The 18,536-nt window shown below is 42.5% G+C and overlaps 1 protein-coding gene across 1 annotated transcript in view; it reads left to right on the top strand.

The window, feature by feature from the left end:
- Positions 1-18,536, top strand: part of MYO1D (myosin ID) — a 153,345-nt gene that overhangs the window by 21,676 nt on the left and 113,133 nt on the right. The window contains exons 2-8 of the mRNA XM_054992565.1: positions 9,373-9,581; positions 10,397-10,490; positions 11,862-12,027; positions 13,733-13,786; positions 15,001-15,096; positions 16,182-16,298; positions 18,177-18,380. Coding sequence (XP_054848540.1) covers positions 9,373-9,581; positions 10,397-10,490; positions 11,862-12,027; positions 13,733-13,786; positions 15,001-15,096; positions 16,182-16,298; positions 18,177-18,380 — 940 coding nt within the window. The remainder of the gene's footprint in view (positions 1-9,372; positions 9,582-10,396; positions 10,491-11,861; positions 12,028-13,732; positions 13,787-15,000; positions 15,097-16,181; positions 16,299-18,176; positions 18,381-18,536) is intronic.

Raw genomic sequence — 18,536 nt, forward strand, 5'->3', positions numbered from 1 at the left:
ATCTTCTAACGACAGCCGTGCATCCAGGAGGACACCCAAGTTGCGAACCCTCTCTGTGGGGGCCAAAATCTCGCCCCCAATAGACAGCGATGGAACCAGCTGACTATAACGGGGTGCCGGAAACCACAGCCACTCAGTCTTGGAAGGGTTGAGTCTGAGCTTGCTTCTCCCCATCCAGATCCGCACGGCCTCCAGGCACCGGGACATCATGTTAAGGGCATCATTGGGGTGATCCAGGGTAGAGATGTACAACTGAGTATCATCAGCATACTGATGGTACTTTACCCCAAAACCACGGATGATCTCACCCAGCGGCTTCACATAGATGTTAAACAGAAGGGGCGAGAGGATCGACCCCTGCGGCACCCCACAAGTGAGGTGCCTCCAGGTCGACCTCTGCCCCCCTGTCAGCACAAACTGCGAGCGGTCGGAGAGGAAGGAGAACCATCACAACACAGTGGCCCCCACTCCCAGCCCCTCCAACCGCCGCAGCATGACACCATGGTCGATGGTGTCAAAAGCTGCTGAGAGGTCTAATAGGACCAGGACAGAGGAGCAACCCCTGTCCCGAGCGCTCCAGAGATCATCAACCAATGCGACCAATGCCGTTTCCGTACTATGTCCAGGCCTGAAGCCCGACTGATACGGATCCAGATAGACATCACACTCCACCACACTCTCGACAACCTTCGCCACAAAACGAAGGTTGGAGACTGGACGATAGTTTGCTAATACAGCCGGATCCAGGGAAGGCTTCTTGAGGAGGGGCCTCACCAACGCCTCTTTTAGGGCCGCTGGGAAGAAACCCTCTCGCAGAGAAGCAATAATTCCCTGGAGCCAGCCTCGTGTGACCTCCCGGGAGGCCACCACCAGCCAGGAGGGGCACGGGTCCAATAAACAAGTAGCAGCGCTAAGCCTACCCAGTATCCTGTCCATGTCCTCGGGAGTCACAGGGTCAAACTCTTCCCAGATGACATTCACACGACCCACCTCTGTCCCCCCATCTATACCCACCCAGTCAGAGTCCAGACCCTCCCAGATCTGAGCGATCTTGTCGTGCAGATATTGGACAAAATCCTCAGCCCTGCCCTGCAAAGGGTCTTCCCGCTGATTCCATGTAACTGGGTGGGGTTAAAGATGGGTTCCAGTCTGAAAAGGCTGAAGATGACCCAATACACTCTTGTGTGTTATAGGGAAGGATTGAAAACAGTGATCAAGTTGCTGTTCAGGGATGCTTGCTAGTCACTGATGTTCTCATTGGGTTGTTCCATAGACTGCAGACAACTGTTCTAGCCTGTTCAGTGTTACAGTGATTGAATCAAAACAACAAGCAATTGCCGTAGTTTTAAATGCTTTTGAACTTAGGTCTCTCTTCCAAACTTACTCTGCTGTATGTGTCCTTCAAGCCATCTCTTCATCAGGTGAATCCTCAGAATCCTTGCACATGGCTGCATGTAAGAGGGAAAAAAACCCAAACTATTATGATACTGATCACTGGTGATAAGAGTGCTAATGATCAGGGGGTAAGGACAAATATGAAGTACTCCAGGCGCATAAACCATGTGTTCTAATGTCTCTGCACTAATGTGTGAAGTATGGGAAACAAACAAGAGGAACTTGAAGTCATAATACAGGAATGGAACTATGACCTAATAGCATTACTGTAACTTGATAGGATATGAGACACAAAACTGAAATATTAGGATTGAGTGGAACAACTTCTTTAAAAGGAATAGACCAATAAGGAAAGGTGAAGAAGTAGCACTATATGTCAAGGATGAATATAATTGTGAGGAAATACCTGAATCTGAGCATGGAAGGTCAGTTGAGAGCCTCTGGGTAAAAATAAAAGGAGAAAGAAATAATAGTGATATTATGGTGGGGATCTGCCACAGCCTACCAGGCCAGGCCGAAGAATGATATATTCCTAGACCAGAATACAGGTGGCTGAGTGCAGGCGGGCAGTCAGCTACATGGTGCGCCCTGGCCTTGGCTAGCTCATGTGCTTTAGGGTTGCCAGCTCCAGGTAGGGAAATTCCTGAGGATTTGGGAGTTGGCACCTGGAGATGGTGGAGGGTTGAGGGTGTCTGCTTCCAGCTCCTGAAATTCAAGCTGTATTCCACCACCACACCCCATCAAGTCTGCCCCACATTATTACCCTGGTATAAACGTTAAGGATGTTAGGTTCTTGTTTCTTAATACTTTCAGCACTGTATCCAACTTCTGGTTGTTTTAAAATTTCTGCAACCTATTTCCTATTCCCTGCGCGATAATGTCTCTTCCCAGAAGTAACATCATCATGCAGTCCTGGGAGCGCATGCATGTTTTGCGCGTGCACATGTGGTACCAGGGGTGCCACCTCCTGTCAGGAGTTGCCCCAAGAGCTGGCAACCCTTGCTACGCCATTGAGTTCCACCACTCCTTTTCACAGAAAAAAGCCCTGAACAGAAGTATAGTGTCCAGATCACGTGAAGTGATGGTATCACTTTGTTCTACTCTGGTTAGACCTCATTTGGAGTATTGTGTACAGCTTTGGGCACCACAGTTTAAGAAGGATGTTGACAAGCTGGAACATGCCCAAAAGAGGGCAATGAAGATGGTGAGGGATCTTATGAGGAAAGGTTGAAAGAGCTGGGTAGGTTTAGCCTGGAGAGGAGGTGACTTAGAGGTGATATGATAGCCTCTTCAAGTATTTGAAGGGCTGTTACATAGAGGATGGAGCAGAGTTATTTTCTGTTGCCTCTCGGACCAGAAACAACAGGTTAAAATTAAAGCTAAAGTGTTGACAGTTAGAATGGTTCCTTAGTAGAACAGACTTTCTCAGGAGCTTGTGTGGCCCCTACTTCCTTGAAGAGGCTAGATGATCATCTGACAGGTATGATGATTCTCTGACTTAATATGAATGCACACAGATCAAGAGAGGGAGTGCATGAAGGGATGAGCTGGTGCTTGGCTCTCGTGGCCCTTTCTTATATGCCCACGGTAATGCCAATTGCCACTTTGGGGTCAGGAAGGAATTTTCCTTCAGGCCAGATTGGCCAGGGATCCTGGAGGTGTTTTGCCTTCTGGGCATACAGCAGGGGTCGCTGAGGGAGGTGGTGGTGGTGGGGAATAGCTGTGAATTTCCAGCATTGTGCAGGGGGCTGGATTGGATTACCCTTGGAATTCCCTTCCAACTCTTATGTTTCTATGTATGTAGCTCACTTCCAAAGTGCAGATGGATTAATGGTTAGGGCGTTGTCTCTAGAAGTGGACTAGAACAGAGTATTTCAGACTTCAGCCTGAAAATGTTTAGCTAGAACAGGGCAGGAGGAGATGCTGTGGCCAGAAGATCTCATTCTTCATATGTTTCTGCAGTTATTATACCAGTTTTGATGACTAACATGCTAAACTTTGGGTGTTGGAAGGAAAATGTCTTTAGTTTGCCTTCTAGGGGACCACTTCCCTCGCTCGAATTTTATGCTCTCCCAGCGGGACAAGTCCCTCAGTATGAGTACCAGTTACTTTTGAATGGCAGAGTTGGAACATGAACTTCATATTAAACAAATGAGGAATACTGACGAATATATTGTTTGAAATCATTCACACAGTAGATGTCCTGCATGGGATGTGCATGTTCTCATAAACTGGTAAGCCTGTATCTGGATTGTACTGTGGTGGATGAGGACTTGCATGCCTGAATATTGCTTATTTTCCAACCAGCATAAAAAAAACTAATGTACTGGAGAGCGTCAAGGCTAGATTCTATCCCTCTGTACTCTTTTGCTAGCATCTACTTTTTGTATGTGTGAATATATATATATATTTATGAAAGCAATTCAGTCATGTAAACCTTAGCACCTGCAGTGTGAAATGCTACAATCCAGATGCAACTTTTACACTACCTTGGTAGATTCAGAATCCCAAGAAACTGGAGTCTCATGACCCTAATTTTTTTAAAAAAACTAAATACGCAAATACTCTCATTTTTGCTATTGGTATAGGTGCTTCAGGAGCTGAATCCTGTTTTTCTTTCCATCTGCTCCTCTTGTAGGATGATTAGAGTTGGCCAGTTGGTTAAAACTCATTGAGGCAGGTGGCAATGGTAGCTGTTCCTGATTTACTGACAGAAAGTAGCATAGCTGTGGCCCTTCTCAGTTCGAGGAAGCTGATCAGGCATCTGCCTCCCACTTTCTCCTTCTTCCATAACATCTACAGATAAAACAGGCATCTGAAGCTGGCTTGCACTCTGCAACCCTCAAACGTGGGGGAGGAATGGCTCAGTGTTCCCATTGACGCAAACAGAAATGAAAGCATTTGTACACTCCTCCATTTAGTGGCTTGGCATTTATTTGCTTATGTCCAAGATTCTTACTTTGTAAAATGTTCAAATTGCAGAGTTTGATAATATACATCCTTTTCCAAACCCTGCATCGTGGCATGCAACTGTTCTCTGTGCTAGCAACCTTACATTTTTTGCAGTTCCACTGTTTGTAGTAACAATCCATGTAATTAGTGAAAGTTGAAGCTTTCGGCAGTGTGATTCTGTTAACTGTTTTTAAAATATGGATTAACTTCGTAAAATCTGGGAAGATAGTTGTAATGATTTGCTGTTCGTTTTTACTTTAAACCTTTGCCTTTGGATCTTTAGTTCTGCTCTTCCTTGTGTTACCTTAAACTTTTACCTCAGAAGGGCCCTAGTACCGATCAACACTTCTTTTATTTACATTAACATAGAGCTTTAAGTGTTCTTTGCTTTGCCCAGGCTTATACCTCAAGAAACCTCCCCTCACTTTTTTGTTTGTGTGACATATAATATTGCTGTCTCCCCAAAAGGATTTTGCTGCCTCCGAAGGTCTTAGACCTTTTCTGCTGAGTTGGTACTACAGGAAGTCTTTTGGTACGATAAGTATAAAATGGATGCAATGTTTCAGCACCAGTATTTGAGAAGAAATTTACTGTTGTCTTGGCTAAAGTATAAAAAATTTATAGATCAGAAGAAACCACTGTGGATTATACCAGCTGAGGTGATCAACCCAAACTTAGAATGCAAAGGAAGAGAATGGCTTACCCTCAAGGACCTAACAGAAGTAGAAGATAAGGAGGTGAAACTCAAACCAAATGAGGAGTTGCCATTCAAATATGGTTGGTTACAATATAGACAAATTAAAGACTTCTTTGACTCAGACCAAAGAAAGACAGGTTTTAGAACTAAGAATTCAGAATTTGAAGAACTATTGTTGGGAGATAATAGTAAAGCAATCTCTAAAATGTATAAATTGTTATTGAAGTGGTTTGCAGAAGATGAAACAGTCAAGGTACAAATGGTAAAGTGGGCTATAAATTGTAATAATGAAATAACGATGGAAGCATGGGAACAACTATGGAAAAATACCTTAAAAATATCAACATGTACCAGTATTAGAGAGAATGGCTATAAAATGTTATATAGATGGTATTTAACACCGAAAAAATTAGCCATAGCCAATAAACAGCTATCTAATAAATGCTGGAAATGTAAGGAGCATGAAGGTTCTCTGTTTCATATGCGGTGGACTTGTCGTAAGGCTAGAGACTTTTGGACCAAAATATGTGCTGAGGTAGCTTTGATACTTCTCTATAATCTTGCTAGAAATCCAGAAATGTTGTTACTATCTTTGCATTTGGAAGATGTTAACAGAAATGATAAGATATTGTTACATTACATGATAGCAGCAGCTAGAATAATATATGCTCAGTACTGGAAGAGAGAAGAGATACCTGAAATTGAAGAATGGACAAGGAAATTGTACATGGCTGAAATGGACAAACTAACAAGAAACTTGAAGGATCAAGATCCAAAAGCATTTTTGGAAGATTGGAAAAAGTTGAAAAAATATATGGAAAAGAAATGGGATGTTAAGGGACAATTATGGTCTTTTGAGGGGTTTTAATGATACTAAGTAAGATAAGATATAGTTAAGATCTTTACTAATAACAAGATAAGAACAATTTTAGTATAGAAATAATGTGTTACTAATAACGGGGGGTTGGAGTGCTGTTGGAAGTCAACATCGAAAAGGGGGGGAAGGGAGGAGGTGGGGGAATATATTCATGGGAATTGAAATGGATTATATTTGTATCTTAATTTGACTATATATTGACCCAGCCAATAAAAATTTATTATAAAAAAAAAGGAAGTCTTTGTTACAGATGGTATCTTGACTGAACAGTCAACCAGTTTGGTGTAGTGGTTAAGAGCGTGGGACTCTAATCTGGTTTGATTCTCCACTCTTCGACGTGTAGCCAGCTGGATGACCTTGGGTCAGTCACAACTTCTAGGAGCTCTCTCAGCCCCACCCACCTCACAGGGTGTTCGTTGTGAGGATAATAATGACATACTTTGTAAACCACTCTGACTGGGTGTTAAGTCATCCTGAAGGGTGGTATATAAATCGAATGTTGTTGTTGTTATGTGAGGGGGTTGTGAGGTAAAAGATCTTTTTTCCTTAAAAGTAAAATAAGTGCATATGCATGATAGTTGCAGAGTTTTGATAAGCGTATTCATTTCAGAATAGTTCTTAAGCGTAGTGGTTTCATAAATAATTATCTCTTGAAGGTATATTCATAGTCACACAGACTAATTTTCCACACGGATCTTCATTAACAGAATAAACTCTCATCCACACAGACATAGATTCGCTCAGGCCTTTCCACACAGCTTGCCTGACCCAGATAGAGTCATTTCTCTCGCTGTGCAGAACTACAGGTGACAAAAGGCACAGATTGGACACTTGTCAGCTTCCCTCAAGTTTTGATGGGAAATGTAGGCAGCTTGGCGGAATGTTGGACAAGTGACAGTTGAAAAGTCCATTGGACAGCAGTCAGAGAGCCAAGCTGCAAGACTAGGATGCCTACATTTCCCATCAAAACTTGAGGGAAGCTGACAAGTGTCCAATCTGTGCCTTTTGTCACTTGTAGTTCCGCACTCTCTCTTAGATATATACAAACTGACCCAGGAACACATACGGTTTGCCTGACTTAGACAGAATTGGGCCCTCAGGCTTTCACACGATTTGCCTGATTTACCCAGAATCCTTTCTCTTGGATATACAAAGGCTGACTTAACCAGAATCTCCTGGCTGGTTAACTGTCTTTCAGAAACACAGAGACTCTTGTCAGGCTCCACACAGACAGCCTGAGTGAACACTTTCCCTTAGTACGCAGACCAAAAACTGCAGTTCACTCCGCTTCTTAGGGTACAGCTGCTGGCCAGTCAGCACAAACTCCATTCACCCATCCCAGCCCGCCTGCATCTTTCCTCAGAAGTTTGCATCCAGATCCATGGTAAGAAATATTTAAAAAACCACATAAGCAAGCAGAAATAAAACCCAAACTGTTTAGATGCAAAATGTTACAATAGAGCTCACACTTTTATACAGAAATGCCAACAAAGTTATTTTTTTTCACTCCCTCCAGTCTCCTCTGACTGTTGCTAAGCCCTTGTCATTTCCTCTTTAGTATTTCCCAAAGCTCCACGCCCCCCCTCCGATTTACTGCTAAAATCCTTGTATAGGTCCTCTTTAGGCAACAGTTCTGTTGGCTGAAGGCCACAGGGATGACATTTCAAACTGGGCCAGAAATTCAGATTTTTTTCATAGCCCTAGATTTTTATTATGCTTTATTTCCAGCCCTCCCTCAAAGGCAAATTTATCCTGTTTCTTAAGAGCTGGCCTGTGAGTGAATTGCTTATTCTTGCCTTGCCCTTGCGGCTCCGTCCCGTACAGGAAAGGAGGGGCGCCAGACGCTCACAGAATGGCATTTCCTAGTCTGTGAAATTGGCTGCTCTTTAAACTGAGTTGGAAAGGGTGTAGAACTCTTTGATTTTTCAGTTACAAATCATTAACTTATTTTGTGCATGTGGGTAAAAAACAACATATAAGAGTGTAATGAAATGCTTCCAGGACAGAAAAAAACCCCATCAACACCTGAATGGTTTGTTCTTGGAAGGAGGTTTATAATCTTGTTCTTGACCACTAGGTGCAAAGGAATTACTTTGGGCAAGCATGTTTTTGATATCTTGTGAGGAACACTTGCTGAAGCTGGTATCTGTACTTCTCTTCCGTCATATTGCCTCTGTTTTCAGTGAGAACAAAAGAGTGTAAACAGATCAGGAATTGTTAAGCTGTTCATGGGAATGCAACAGCTGCAGCCTTGTGTGAATTGCAGTAGAATAAACTTAGCTGCTGACTGAGGACTTCCTTATAAATGTTGATTGGAAAGTGAAGCAATCAATACATATTTAAAGCTGATCTTTGGAAGTGTGGAATTTTTATAGAAACCACTGTTGTGTGGCAGTTAATGAGTTTCCTTAGAAAATGTAGTTCTATGAGTAACCTGTGATCACAATTCCACATTTGGTTTGGTTTTCCTTTCTCAAAATGAGCAATGGAAAAGAATTGGTCATATCCTGCTGTGTGGTTAAGGGCATGGTACGGGATTTGTGGAGTGCTAGGACTATGGCGCAATCAGCCATCAAATGCTGTACTGCAGTGTGTGTTAAACAGTATGCTGGTCCCACCTAGTGGTGAAAAGCTCAGTCGACTATAAAAATACTGTAAAATTTGGTATGTAAGGCTTGGGAGGGGAAATAACATCAGTCTTCCTCCGTCTGTTGTCAATTTCTGCCAACAGGTGAAGACTTTTTTGTTTGATTTGGTGTTCTCTCAGTGATCGTTCTTTTCCAGTGCTTTATGTGGTTGTTTTAATGTCTTTGCATATGTTTTACCTCTGGTTTTAATTGCTTTAATGATGTATTGTTTGGCTTTAATGGTTTTAAAATGTGACTTTTTAATGTATGTTTTAATTTATTATCCACCTTAGTAGCCCTTAGGAGAGTAGAAAGGCAAGACAAATTTAGTTTAATAAAAAATCATTGGGGAAGGCTTTCACAATCGCTGCTCATGATCCTTTTGAACCCTGTAAAGATATGTGAGGTGCACACCAGATTGGTTTGTTTCCCATAGCAGAGATTTGGAAGCAATGCTGAAAAGTACCGCTGAATGTGTGTTTAAGGGTGGCTGGCTTTTTTTGCGACCTTTCCACTTGGAATTTAGGCTGAAGTTTGGCTGACATGACCATTGACTTATGTTGTCATAAATTATTTCCTCCTGGAGTTTTAGTATTTTATTTAAATTGGTCTTATTGAAGGCTCAGCTTGATCAAAGCACATAATTTGCTATATATATTTTTTAAAGTTTTTCAAATACTATATTTCTATTTTTTAAATACGTGGGACAAGTATCTGTTATGATCAAATACAACTTGGTTGAAGTAGGCAAATTATGCTGTTTGGGGCTTTCCTTTTTCTAACCTTCTGGTTTTCCTCCTTGATCATTGTCTTCTTCTGCCTAGGTTTGAAAAGGGACGGATCTACACTTTTATTGGGGAAGTGGTGGTTTCTGTAAACCCTTACAAGAACTTGAATATCTATGGGCGTGACATGATTGAGCAGTACAAAGGTAGGGAGCTGTATGAGAGGCCCCCTCATCTCTTTGCCATTGCGGATGCTGCATATAAAGCCATGAAGAGACGATCAAAGGACACGTGTATCGTAATATCAGGTATGTCAGGGATACCTGTTGTTACCATCTGAGGAATGTTCTAATGTTATCTTTGAAACCTGAAGCAAAGAAAGTCGGTGAGGTTAGATTGTTACTTGGCTGGATTGGATTGTGCCACTGCTTCCCTAATAGATGTGAGGCTTCTTTTCTAAGCTAGCAATGAAGTAATTCTGCATTATGTAAAATGTATGTTCAGTTGAACATTATTTTGTCTGTAAGAATACAGTTTTCCTAGCTTCTTCTCCCTTCCTCAGGTATGAGGATTGAGCTAGAATAAAGAGTTGTCTTGTATTGAGTTAACTTAAATAAGAGATGGATAATATTTTTAAAGAATTTTAAAATAGCTGAGATGTTTCATGTCCCATGATATACACATTTCATTTTTCCACTGTTTGGTCAAATGGATTTTGTCAAAGAGATCTTTGAAGCTGTCTTCAGTTCTCCCTCACAAAAAGAAAAATAACTTTTTTTTTCTGTCAGCCACATTAATGCCCCATTCTATTCAGAGTTGTCTGCTTTTATTGCCAGAAGCTTTATAGGACCTCAGAGGTCTTTCTCAGTACTGTCACTGGATGGTCTTTAATCATAAATGCCAGGAATTGAATCTGGCCATAGTCAACTAATATGTGTTTAATGCTTAGCTGCTTTACAAAGTAAGAAAAGAAACCAGAGATAATAACACAAATAGTGCAAAAAGCAGCACAACCATGTGTTGTGGATAATCAGCATGAACACATCCTGTTTATAACTGCAGTGCAGAAACATGTTGGTTTATGTTGCACTTTTTGATACCTGTCTGCTGTCTGTGCCCTTAGGAGAAAGTGGGGCAGGTAAAACAGAAGCAAGTAAATACATCATGCAATACATAGCTGCCATTACCAACCCAAGCCAGAGAGCTGAGGTTGAAAGGTAAGGAATCTGTGGCCTTGTGGGAAGGGAGACAGAGACAGCGATAAAATATGTTCAGGATGTTTAATGATATATGGAGTTGTCCACCAATAAATTGTCTGGAAGGTTCAGTAATAGTCTGTTTCTGGATGGGATGATGGAGGGTGATGAGAGCCCTAGATTTCATTGTTCAGTCTTGGGCAAGTAGCTTATTTTTTTTAGCATACTTCAGGATGCTGGTTTTAAAACTGTAATGCTCCAAATGGCTTGAGCCTCATGCCGCTTAGAAATGGTTGCCTTCCTGTGGCTTATTGCAAATATCCAGCTATGGCCACAAACAGCTTCCAGATTGAACCCTTCTTTAGGTAGTAAGGGACTACGTATCCCCCTTATTTATTGTTTGTGTTTCATTCACATACCTTAATGTGAAGGAAAGTGAACAGTAAACAAAAAATGAAAAAGGAAAAAAAGTTTATTATAATAGAGATAAGCAACCCACCCCAAACTGTCCAGCTTGCCAGTTATTATCTGTCTCCCTGCTATCTGTGTCCCCTTCCTGTGGAGGTGAGGTGGATGGAGACTAGAGACAGGACATATTTAGTGGTAGCACCTTGCCTTTGGAATGCCCTCTCCCTTGAGGCTCAGCAGGTGCTGACCTTAATGTCTTTTATGTGCCAAGCTAAAATTACAGCTCTTTTAACCCCAGGTTTTAAAAAAAGGCTGTTCTGTGATCTGCTTCTAGCCTGAGGACCATTTCTGGGGGGCGTTATTTGTTTGTTTTAGAAAAAGCTTAACTGCTTTTTAAAAACGTGTAGCCTGCCTTGAGCAGGTCTCTGGAGAGGTGGCATATAAATTCCCTAAATACCTTTGACCACTGCTGCTTCATGGCCAAAGGTAGCACACACTCAAATCACCAGTATGCATTAAGTATATACGTGGGTAAATGGTATATAAGATTCAAATTCAACCAGGTTTCTTTGAAAAAGTAATGTCTTTATGAACGTGTGTGATACCTACATTTAATTGGGTGGGGGGAGAACTGTCATATCTCTCTAGTAAATTTATGACACAGAACATGCTGCACTAATGAAGTGAGCATCGGGAATCTCCATGTTTTATCTTGTATGCCAGTGCTTGTCAGATGGAACAAAAGAGCTTTTCTATTTGCAAAGGAATCTTCCATTCACCAGAGTTTATGGATGCAAGCAAAGGATGGAGTGTCCCATGGTACTTGAAAAGAATCTCATGTAGCCACAGCCTGTTTAATCCTACCATGGTAGCTAATGTGACTTTTCTGTTCCTAATATAAAACATGTTATGCAAGGATAGGAACGCATGATGTCTAGACCCAGTTTCCTGTTCTCTGGCCTAACATGCATGTCTGTTCCAAAGGGTGAAAAACATGTTGCTGAAATCTAACTGTGTTCTGGAGGCCTTTGGCAATGCCAAAACAAACCGCAATGACAACTCCAGCCGGTTTGGAAAGTATATGGATATCAACTTTGATTTCAAAGGAGATCCAATAGGCGGGCACATCAATAATTACTTGCTAGAAAAGGTGAGTTGGGTTAGTCCTGTGGCCTTTAACGGATAAAGGTTTGTTTTGTGAATAAAGAAAAGGATTGCCTTATTTGTGTTTTGACTACAGCAGAAAACTGAGGTGAACTCATGGAGAATAAGCAAGCATTATTCCCAGGAGGACAAAAATCAGTGCAGAGTTGGCATTAACACAAGTGAATGTTTTGATAAACAGTACTACAGAAGATGCAGATTAAAACATCTATTAAAACAGATGATCATGCTGCAGTAAAGAAACCTATTGCATGTTCAGAGAACTGGTGAAAATCTAATTTTGAAAGTGGACTAGATTAGGTTCTTTTTTCCCTTTGCTTAACTGTAGCTGCTGTCTGGATTTCATGTATAATTCTGGGACGGTGTTTATATTTTAAATATTTGTATTTGTTGCCCTGAAGCCTATTAACAGAGTAGATATTTTTATGTTGTCTGTCTGTCTTCATTAGGGTCTTTTACATATTTGATACTGTATATTCATGTTGGTTAAACATTACTGTCTGCTTTGGCTTTGTTTGTGAGGCATTTTAGTGATGCTCCCCTTAAAAAGTACACCTCGTGAGAAGACCAGTTGGTTTGCCAAATAAGTGATGTTTTTAAAGTTGGCACAGTTAATTTGTTGTAGGCCCTGCATTCTTTGTCTGTGTAAATGTTAAAGAACATAACTGACTCTGGGCCTGGCAACACAGGCAATTTTCGCCAGTTCCCTTGTTAATCTCAGAATCTTGTTAACTCTTGGGCCAAGCCTTTAGGGCTCTCCATCCCAGTTTACCACAAAACTCTGCATGACTCAACATGTAGACAGTAACTGTATCCCCAAAGCATCACTGCTGCTTGAATTCACTCTGCATAGTTACATTTACTTTGCCAAGTTGCTTGTGCTTTTTCAGTACTCTGGGTTATATTAAGATGTGGACCTCCACCTAGTGTGGAGAGTAGCATTGGTTTCACTTGCTTTCACAAATAAAGCAGCTAGCAACACTTCCTCCTAATATTTGTGAAAGAAGCTCTAGTGTCTCACAGTATGATGATATAAGGTATGATTGTGGACTCTGACTTAAAAGGGAGATTCACCAAATCTATGCTGCTGTTGATGGCTGGATTTCTGGTTATCCTTCCAGCTCTTAATTTTTTTTGTATCTAATACAAATGGAGACCTACAAGACTTGATGGAGGGAGGCCACCCCCAATCCTACTGGGAAGAATCATGGGGGGGGGAATTCTCGACTGTCCCCCTCCCTGCCTGCCCATCCCCCCTTGGTCCAGTGGTGGAGGGGGCAGGATTCCGTGAATGCCCCCTCCCTCCTCAGCTACTCATCCTTTCCAGGAGGAGGAGAAGAGTTCCAGGACAACTGCTCTATGTTGGGAGTAGGACGTTGGACCCTCCATTTTAAAATTTCAGGTTTTTCTGCAGAGGTCCTCCAATTTTGGAAAACCGTCTCCCTTCTGTTGGCTTGGCCCTGATCCACAGATTTAAGTTTCTGTATATGGGGTCATGATGACTATTGAATGTATTCACAAGGGAAGATTAAATAAGAATCTGATAGTACTTGAGAGGCCTCTTACTTTGGCCTGCAAACCCCCCCACCCCAAGTGTTACGCCACTGCGAGTGATGCCATTGTTAAGGGTCTTCATGTATGTTGAAGAGTAACCAAATAATGTCATACTTCCCCCCTTCTTTTCTCTCCAGTCACGGGTGATTGTGCAGCAGCCAGGAGAACGGAGCTTTCACTCCTTTTACCAGGTGAGCTACTACTTCCTCAGAATGTATCTTTGCAAAGAGAGACCTGATGACCGAATCAAGTGGACAACCCCCAGTCCTCATTGCCCATATAATTTTAGAGATGCTGCACCCCACCCTTTTTACTAATCTATCCAGTATTTATCTCTTGACCACAAGTATGCTTACTAAATGGTTCGTGTGTGCTTTGGCAGTCATTTTGCTTCAGAGGTCAACTTGAAGATCCTTTCGACACTTTTCTCAAAGGCTGTTAGTCCAAGTTTCCCTGAGCCAAATCTCAAGCTGTTTTGGAGAGGTGGTTGTTGTTGGTGACATGCAGGCTCTAGTGAAAACAATGAAGTAATTTCTATACACTTCCATGTTTTAACTTCAGTGTCCCTCGGTGGTTCTGATAACTGAATGCCTGTCCTGGATTCGCCTGAAGGAGAGCAGCACTGTAGCATACCTCTTAGGTATTTCTTCTTAAGACTGGGAACCATGTAGTTAGGTTCAGTTGGAAGGAATCCTGTAAGGGTTCCTGTGGTAGGATATTTTGTTGCTCAGACATCTGTGTCCAACCTTTTATTAAGCATCTCCAAAGGAGTGGATTCCACAGCTTGTTCCATCAATTGCTGAGATGAGCATTTCCTTGCCCTCTGTAAAGTCTGAAAGCAAAGAGATTTTCCTCCCCCGCTCTACCTGCATTTAGGGAATAGGTTAGCAAAAACAGTTTCAGTGGTACGGGCCAAGGTGCAAATTTACAGGGAAGGGCAAGACTGACCTCAGCAGGGCTAGGCTTTCTGACTTGGAGAGCAATTTCTTCTAAAGATGAACATGATAGCAGGATGCAGAGGAGTTAGCCGTGTTAGTCTGTAGTAGCAAAATCAAAAAGAGTCCAGTAGCACCTTTAAGACTAACCAACTTTATTGTAGCATAAGCTTTCGAGCATGCATGCCAATAAAAACCCAGCACACAGATCCAAGCAGAAAGACCCTTTCCTTTGTTGTGGGAAGGGTTATGGGATGTGTTACAGGAGGACAGGACACTTTCGGGGATTATTAAGTGGGAGGAAGTCTCAGCCTCAAATGTGGCGCTGTTCGGAAGATCCTATGGACTGAGGAAATATTAGTAAGGTTACCAAGTGATGTTAACTCCTGCTCACTTAGCCAGGTGTGTATGCATATATATACAAGAAGCAACACAATTGGATAACTGACTCTCCAGCTTTATTTTCTCAGCTACTCCAAGGTGGTTCTGAGCAACTTCTGCGGTCTTTACATCTTCATAAGGATGTATCTGCATATAGCTATATTGGTGCCGGAGCACAACTGAAGGTGAGTGTATGATCTGCTAGTACTGGAGTCTCTTTTGGTCTCTGAAATGTGACAGAGTCAGCTATATTATTTCATGTCCAAATCTGAAGAATTGGAGCCCTGGGTGTATCGGTGCAGTGATGCCAACTTTGTGCCCCAAACCTGAAACACTTCTGTTCATTTTTAGTCCAACCAGGGGACAAAAACTTCAACAAAAACATGCTTCAGCGTACTCCCAAGTATTTCTAGTGAAACTTGTTTCTTAATTAAGACATTGGAAGGATGCAGAGAAGAGAGACACTTATCCCCTTCCCCCTTCCCACTGCAGCCTCCCAACCCCTGTTACTCCACATAAGTCCAACAACACTAGGAATAAACTTTCTGGGACAGGGAAGAACTGCTGGAGAGATCCACAATCCCTTTTGGAAGGGAGAGGGGGCAGAAGCAGGAATCAGCTAGGAGAGGGAGAAAGGTGTAGGGGCTCCAAGCAGGGAGACTGTAAAGGATGCAGGGGCTGTGGAGGGTCAGAAAACCCAGGGGTATGGGAGAGGAAAGTGGCAAACAGGTAGAGAAGGAGGTAGAACCGAAGGTAGCAGAATAGGGAAAGCAGAAGCCAGCATAGGAGGTGACACAAGTGGGAAGGAAATAATAAATGAACTGGGAAAACCAGGAGCTAGCTTGGGTGGGAGAGAAGACAGAGCAGGAGATAGGTGGTAGTGGAGGTTCCCTCCCATATGACTCTTTGAAGATCCCCTCTTTTTCTCTCCCTGATTATTAACCTAGGGTAAAAGAGCACTATTGGCAAAGGACCTTGCTGCAGATTAAGGTTGGGAGTTTAGACTGTAGTTTACTGATATGACACTTTTCTTACTGTGGCTTTTGGTGAAACCATACTCCTTGATAATGTTCCTTGGCTTCCTGCATTCTAGTTCCCTGATAGAGTCTGCCAAGATTATTGAAAAGCTTCTATTCCCTGTGCAACCTTCTGGGATTAAAAACTACCATTTGGGTTACCTGATACAATACCATCATTGTCAACAATAAACATGCATTGGTATTGCCAGCAGGGGGTGTCATGTGCTCCTGCCGCTGCTTTTCTTTTCCAGTGTTCTATCCATGATAGTGCTGACTTCAAAGCCGTTGCTGATGCCATGAAAGTGATTGGGTTTGAACCGGATGAAGTTCAGACAGTATACAGAATTCTGGCTGCCATTCTTCATTTGGTGAGTTGGGGTTGGGGAGTTCGGTTCAGTTTGAGGGGTTGTGGGAATAGCTCCCAAACCCCAAGGACTGAAGTTGGCATTAAAAGCTGCCAACCAATCTGAGGAATGATCTGGAAAGAAAGACCTTGAAATGATGAACATAATCACAGAGTGGCTTCGCTGGAGGAGGAGATGGTTGGCTTCTCCACAAAAGCTGGATCTTTCCTGCTGTTTGCAGTAGGCAAATGCAGTCATCTTGTTGTTGTTGCTGTTTTCTTCATATCTTGCTTCCCACAGTGAATGTGTAAGTTCTGAGCAAATAAATCTTAAGCTCAGAGTCCCTTCAATGGGGTGGGGGGATTCTGTGTGTAAAGTGCCGTCAAGTCACAGCTGGCATATACTGACCCATTGCCTGTTTCTGTGTGGCAATCCTGGATTTCCTTGGTGGTGTCCCATCCAAGTACTAAGCTGGTCTGACCCTGCTTAGTTTCTGAGAGCTGATAAGATTGGGCTAGCCTGGGCCATTCAACAAGTCAAGGTACTCTGGTGGTGGAGGAAAATGCTGTCAAGTCACAGTTGACTTATGGTAACCCTCCCCCACCCCTCCACTGAGATTTTCAAGGCAAGCGGCTAACAAAGCTGGTCTGCCATTGCCTTCCTCAGCACAGAAACTCTGGTCTTCCCTGGAGGTCTCCCATCCAATTACTAACCAAGGCCGACCCTACTTAGTTTCTGAGATCTGATGAGATCAGGCTTACCTGGGCTATCCTAGGGTACTCTAACAGCACACATTTCTTATCTAGCATCCCTAACACATTAGCCCCTCCTAGAGGCTCAGTAGGCATCCAGCAAGGGCTTCAGTATTTTAAACTAGGGTTCTGGAAGGCTGAAATCAGATTTGGTACCAGATTTGGGCCGTTTCCACATGTCCTAAAAAAAGTGCCCCACTCACTGAAAGCTGGTGGGTTTTTTGCGGGATTTCTGACATTTCCGTTTCCAAAATGGATGCAGGCAGTTCTCGCAGCACCACAAAAATGGAAGCAAAGCTGCCTGCATCCACTTTCGGTGAGTGGGGTTTTCTTTTTAAGATGTGTGGAAACAGCCTTGGATTAAAGATGGGATCCTAGAAGTCCTGTTGGGCTGTTTATGGCCCTTTCCTTGCTCCCTTGTATTTGGCCCCATGAAAAACTACCCCCCATGCTTCATTGCTGTGGGCACTTTGAGAGACTGTGCCTGTCCTGAGAGTGTGAGAACGCGAGTGTCTTTCAGAAACCATGGGACCTTCTTGCCAGTAAGTAGCCCTGTGAATCTGCAGCTGGTCTCCTCTAGGGAGCCTTTCATGACAAAGGCAGAGCAGATCAGAAAATCACATTTGGAAAGGCCAGAAAGAGCATTGAGTTGAAGCAGTCATCACCTCCATCAACCTGTGCAATTACCAGACCATGAGCAGAGCTGAGGCATTATAGTCAGATGCTTCTGGCTCCTGATTTCTTAAGACAGTGAAGAGAAGCTGTTTGCTAGGATAGGGAAGGTGAAAGCAGCTTAGATGTGAAGTAACACACTCTCAGACACTGCCTTGGAGTTCTAGACAGTTCAAGCTGAAACTATTCAATACAGAAGAGAAGTAATAATTGTGTATGTGTGTCTTTGAGGACCAGAAGGGACAGCGCATTAGGTATGGCCCTTGTAGTTTAAAACAGTGTAACTTCCTAAGGTCAAAAATGTTTCCTGTCCAGATGTTACTGGTGTGTATTAGCAAAATGCTTTAGCAAAGGGTAAAGATTGTGTTGGCCCATGTTAAAGAATTTGAAATCTGTGGCCTTATCAAAGTAATTTTTCTGCATGCACTGATGGAGAGTGAACAAATCTATCTCTCTCTTTTCTTTTTTTTTTCTGCAGGGCAATTTGAAGTTTTCTGTGGATGGTGATGTGCCAGTGATTGAAAACAGCAAGCTCGTGTCTGTCATTGCAGATCTCTTGTCAACCAAGGCTGGCATGGTAGAGAAGGCCCTACTTTTTCGAACGGTTGCTACTGGCCGGGATGTCATTGATAAGCAGCATACTGAGCAAGAAGCTACCTATGGCAGAAATGCATTTGCAAAGGTGAATGTGGATTCATTCTGTACAGCTTGGGCTATTCAGATCTTTCTTTTTTTTTTTTAACTTTTTATTTTGCATTTTATATAACTTTTTCCAAAACTACAAATAACCAAATTAAACAACAGCATAATGGGCAATACATGGAAGAGATGAAAACCT

Source organism: Eublepharis macularius, chromosome 12 (genome assembly GCF_028583425.1).
Source record: "Eublepharis macularius isolate TG4126 chromosome 12, MPM_Emac_v1.0, whole genome shotgun sequence".
Taxonomy (NCBI): Eukaryota; Metazoa; Chordata; class Lepidosauria; order Squamata; family Eublepharidae; genus Eublepharis; species Eublepharis macularius.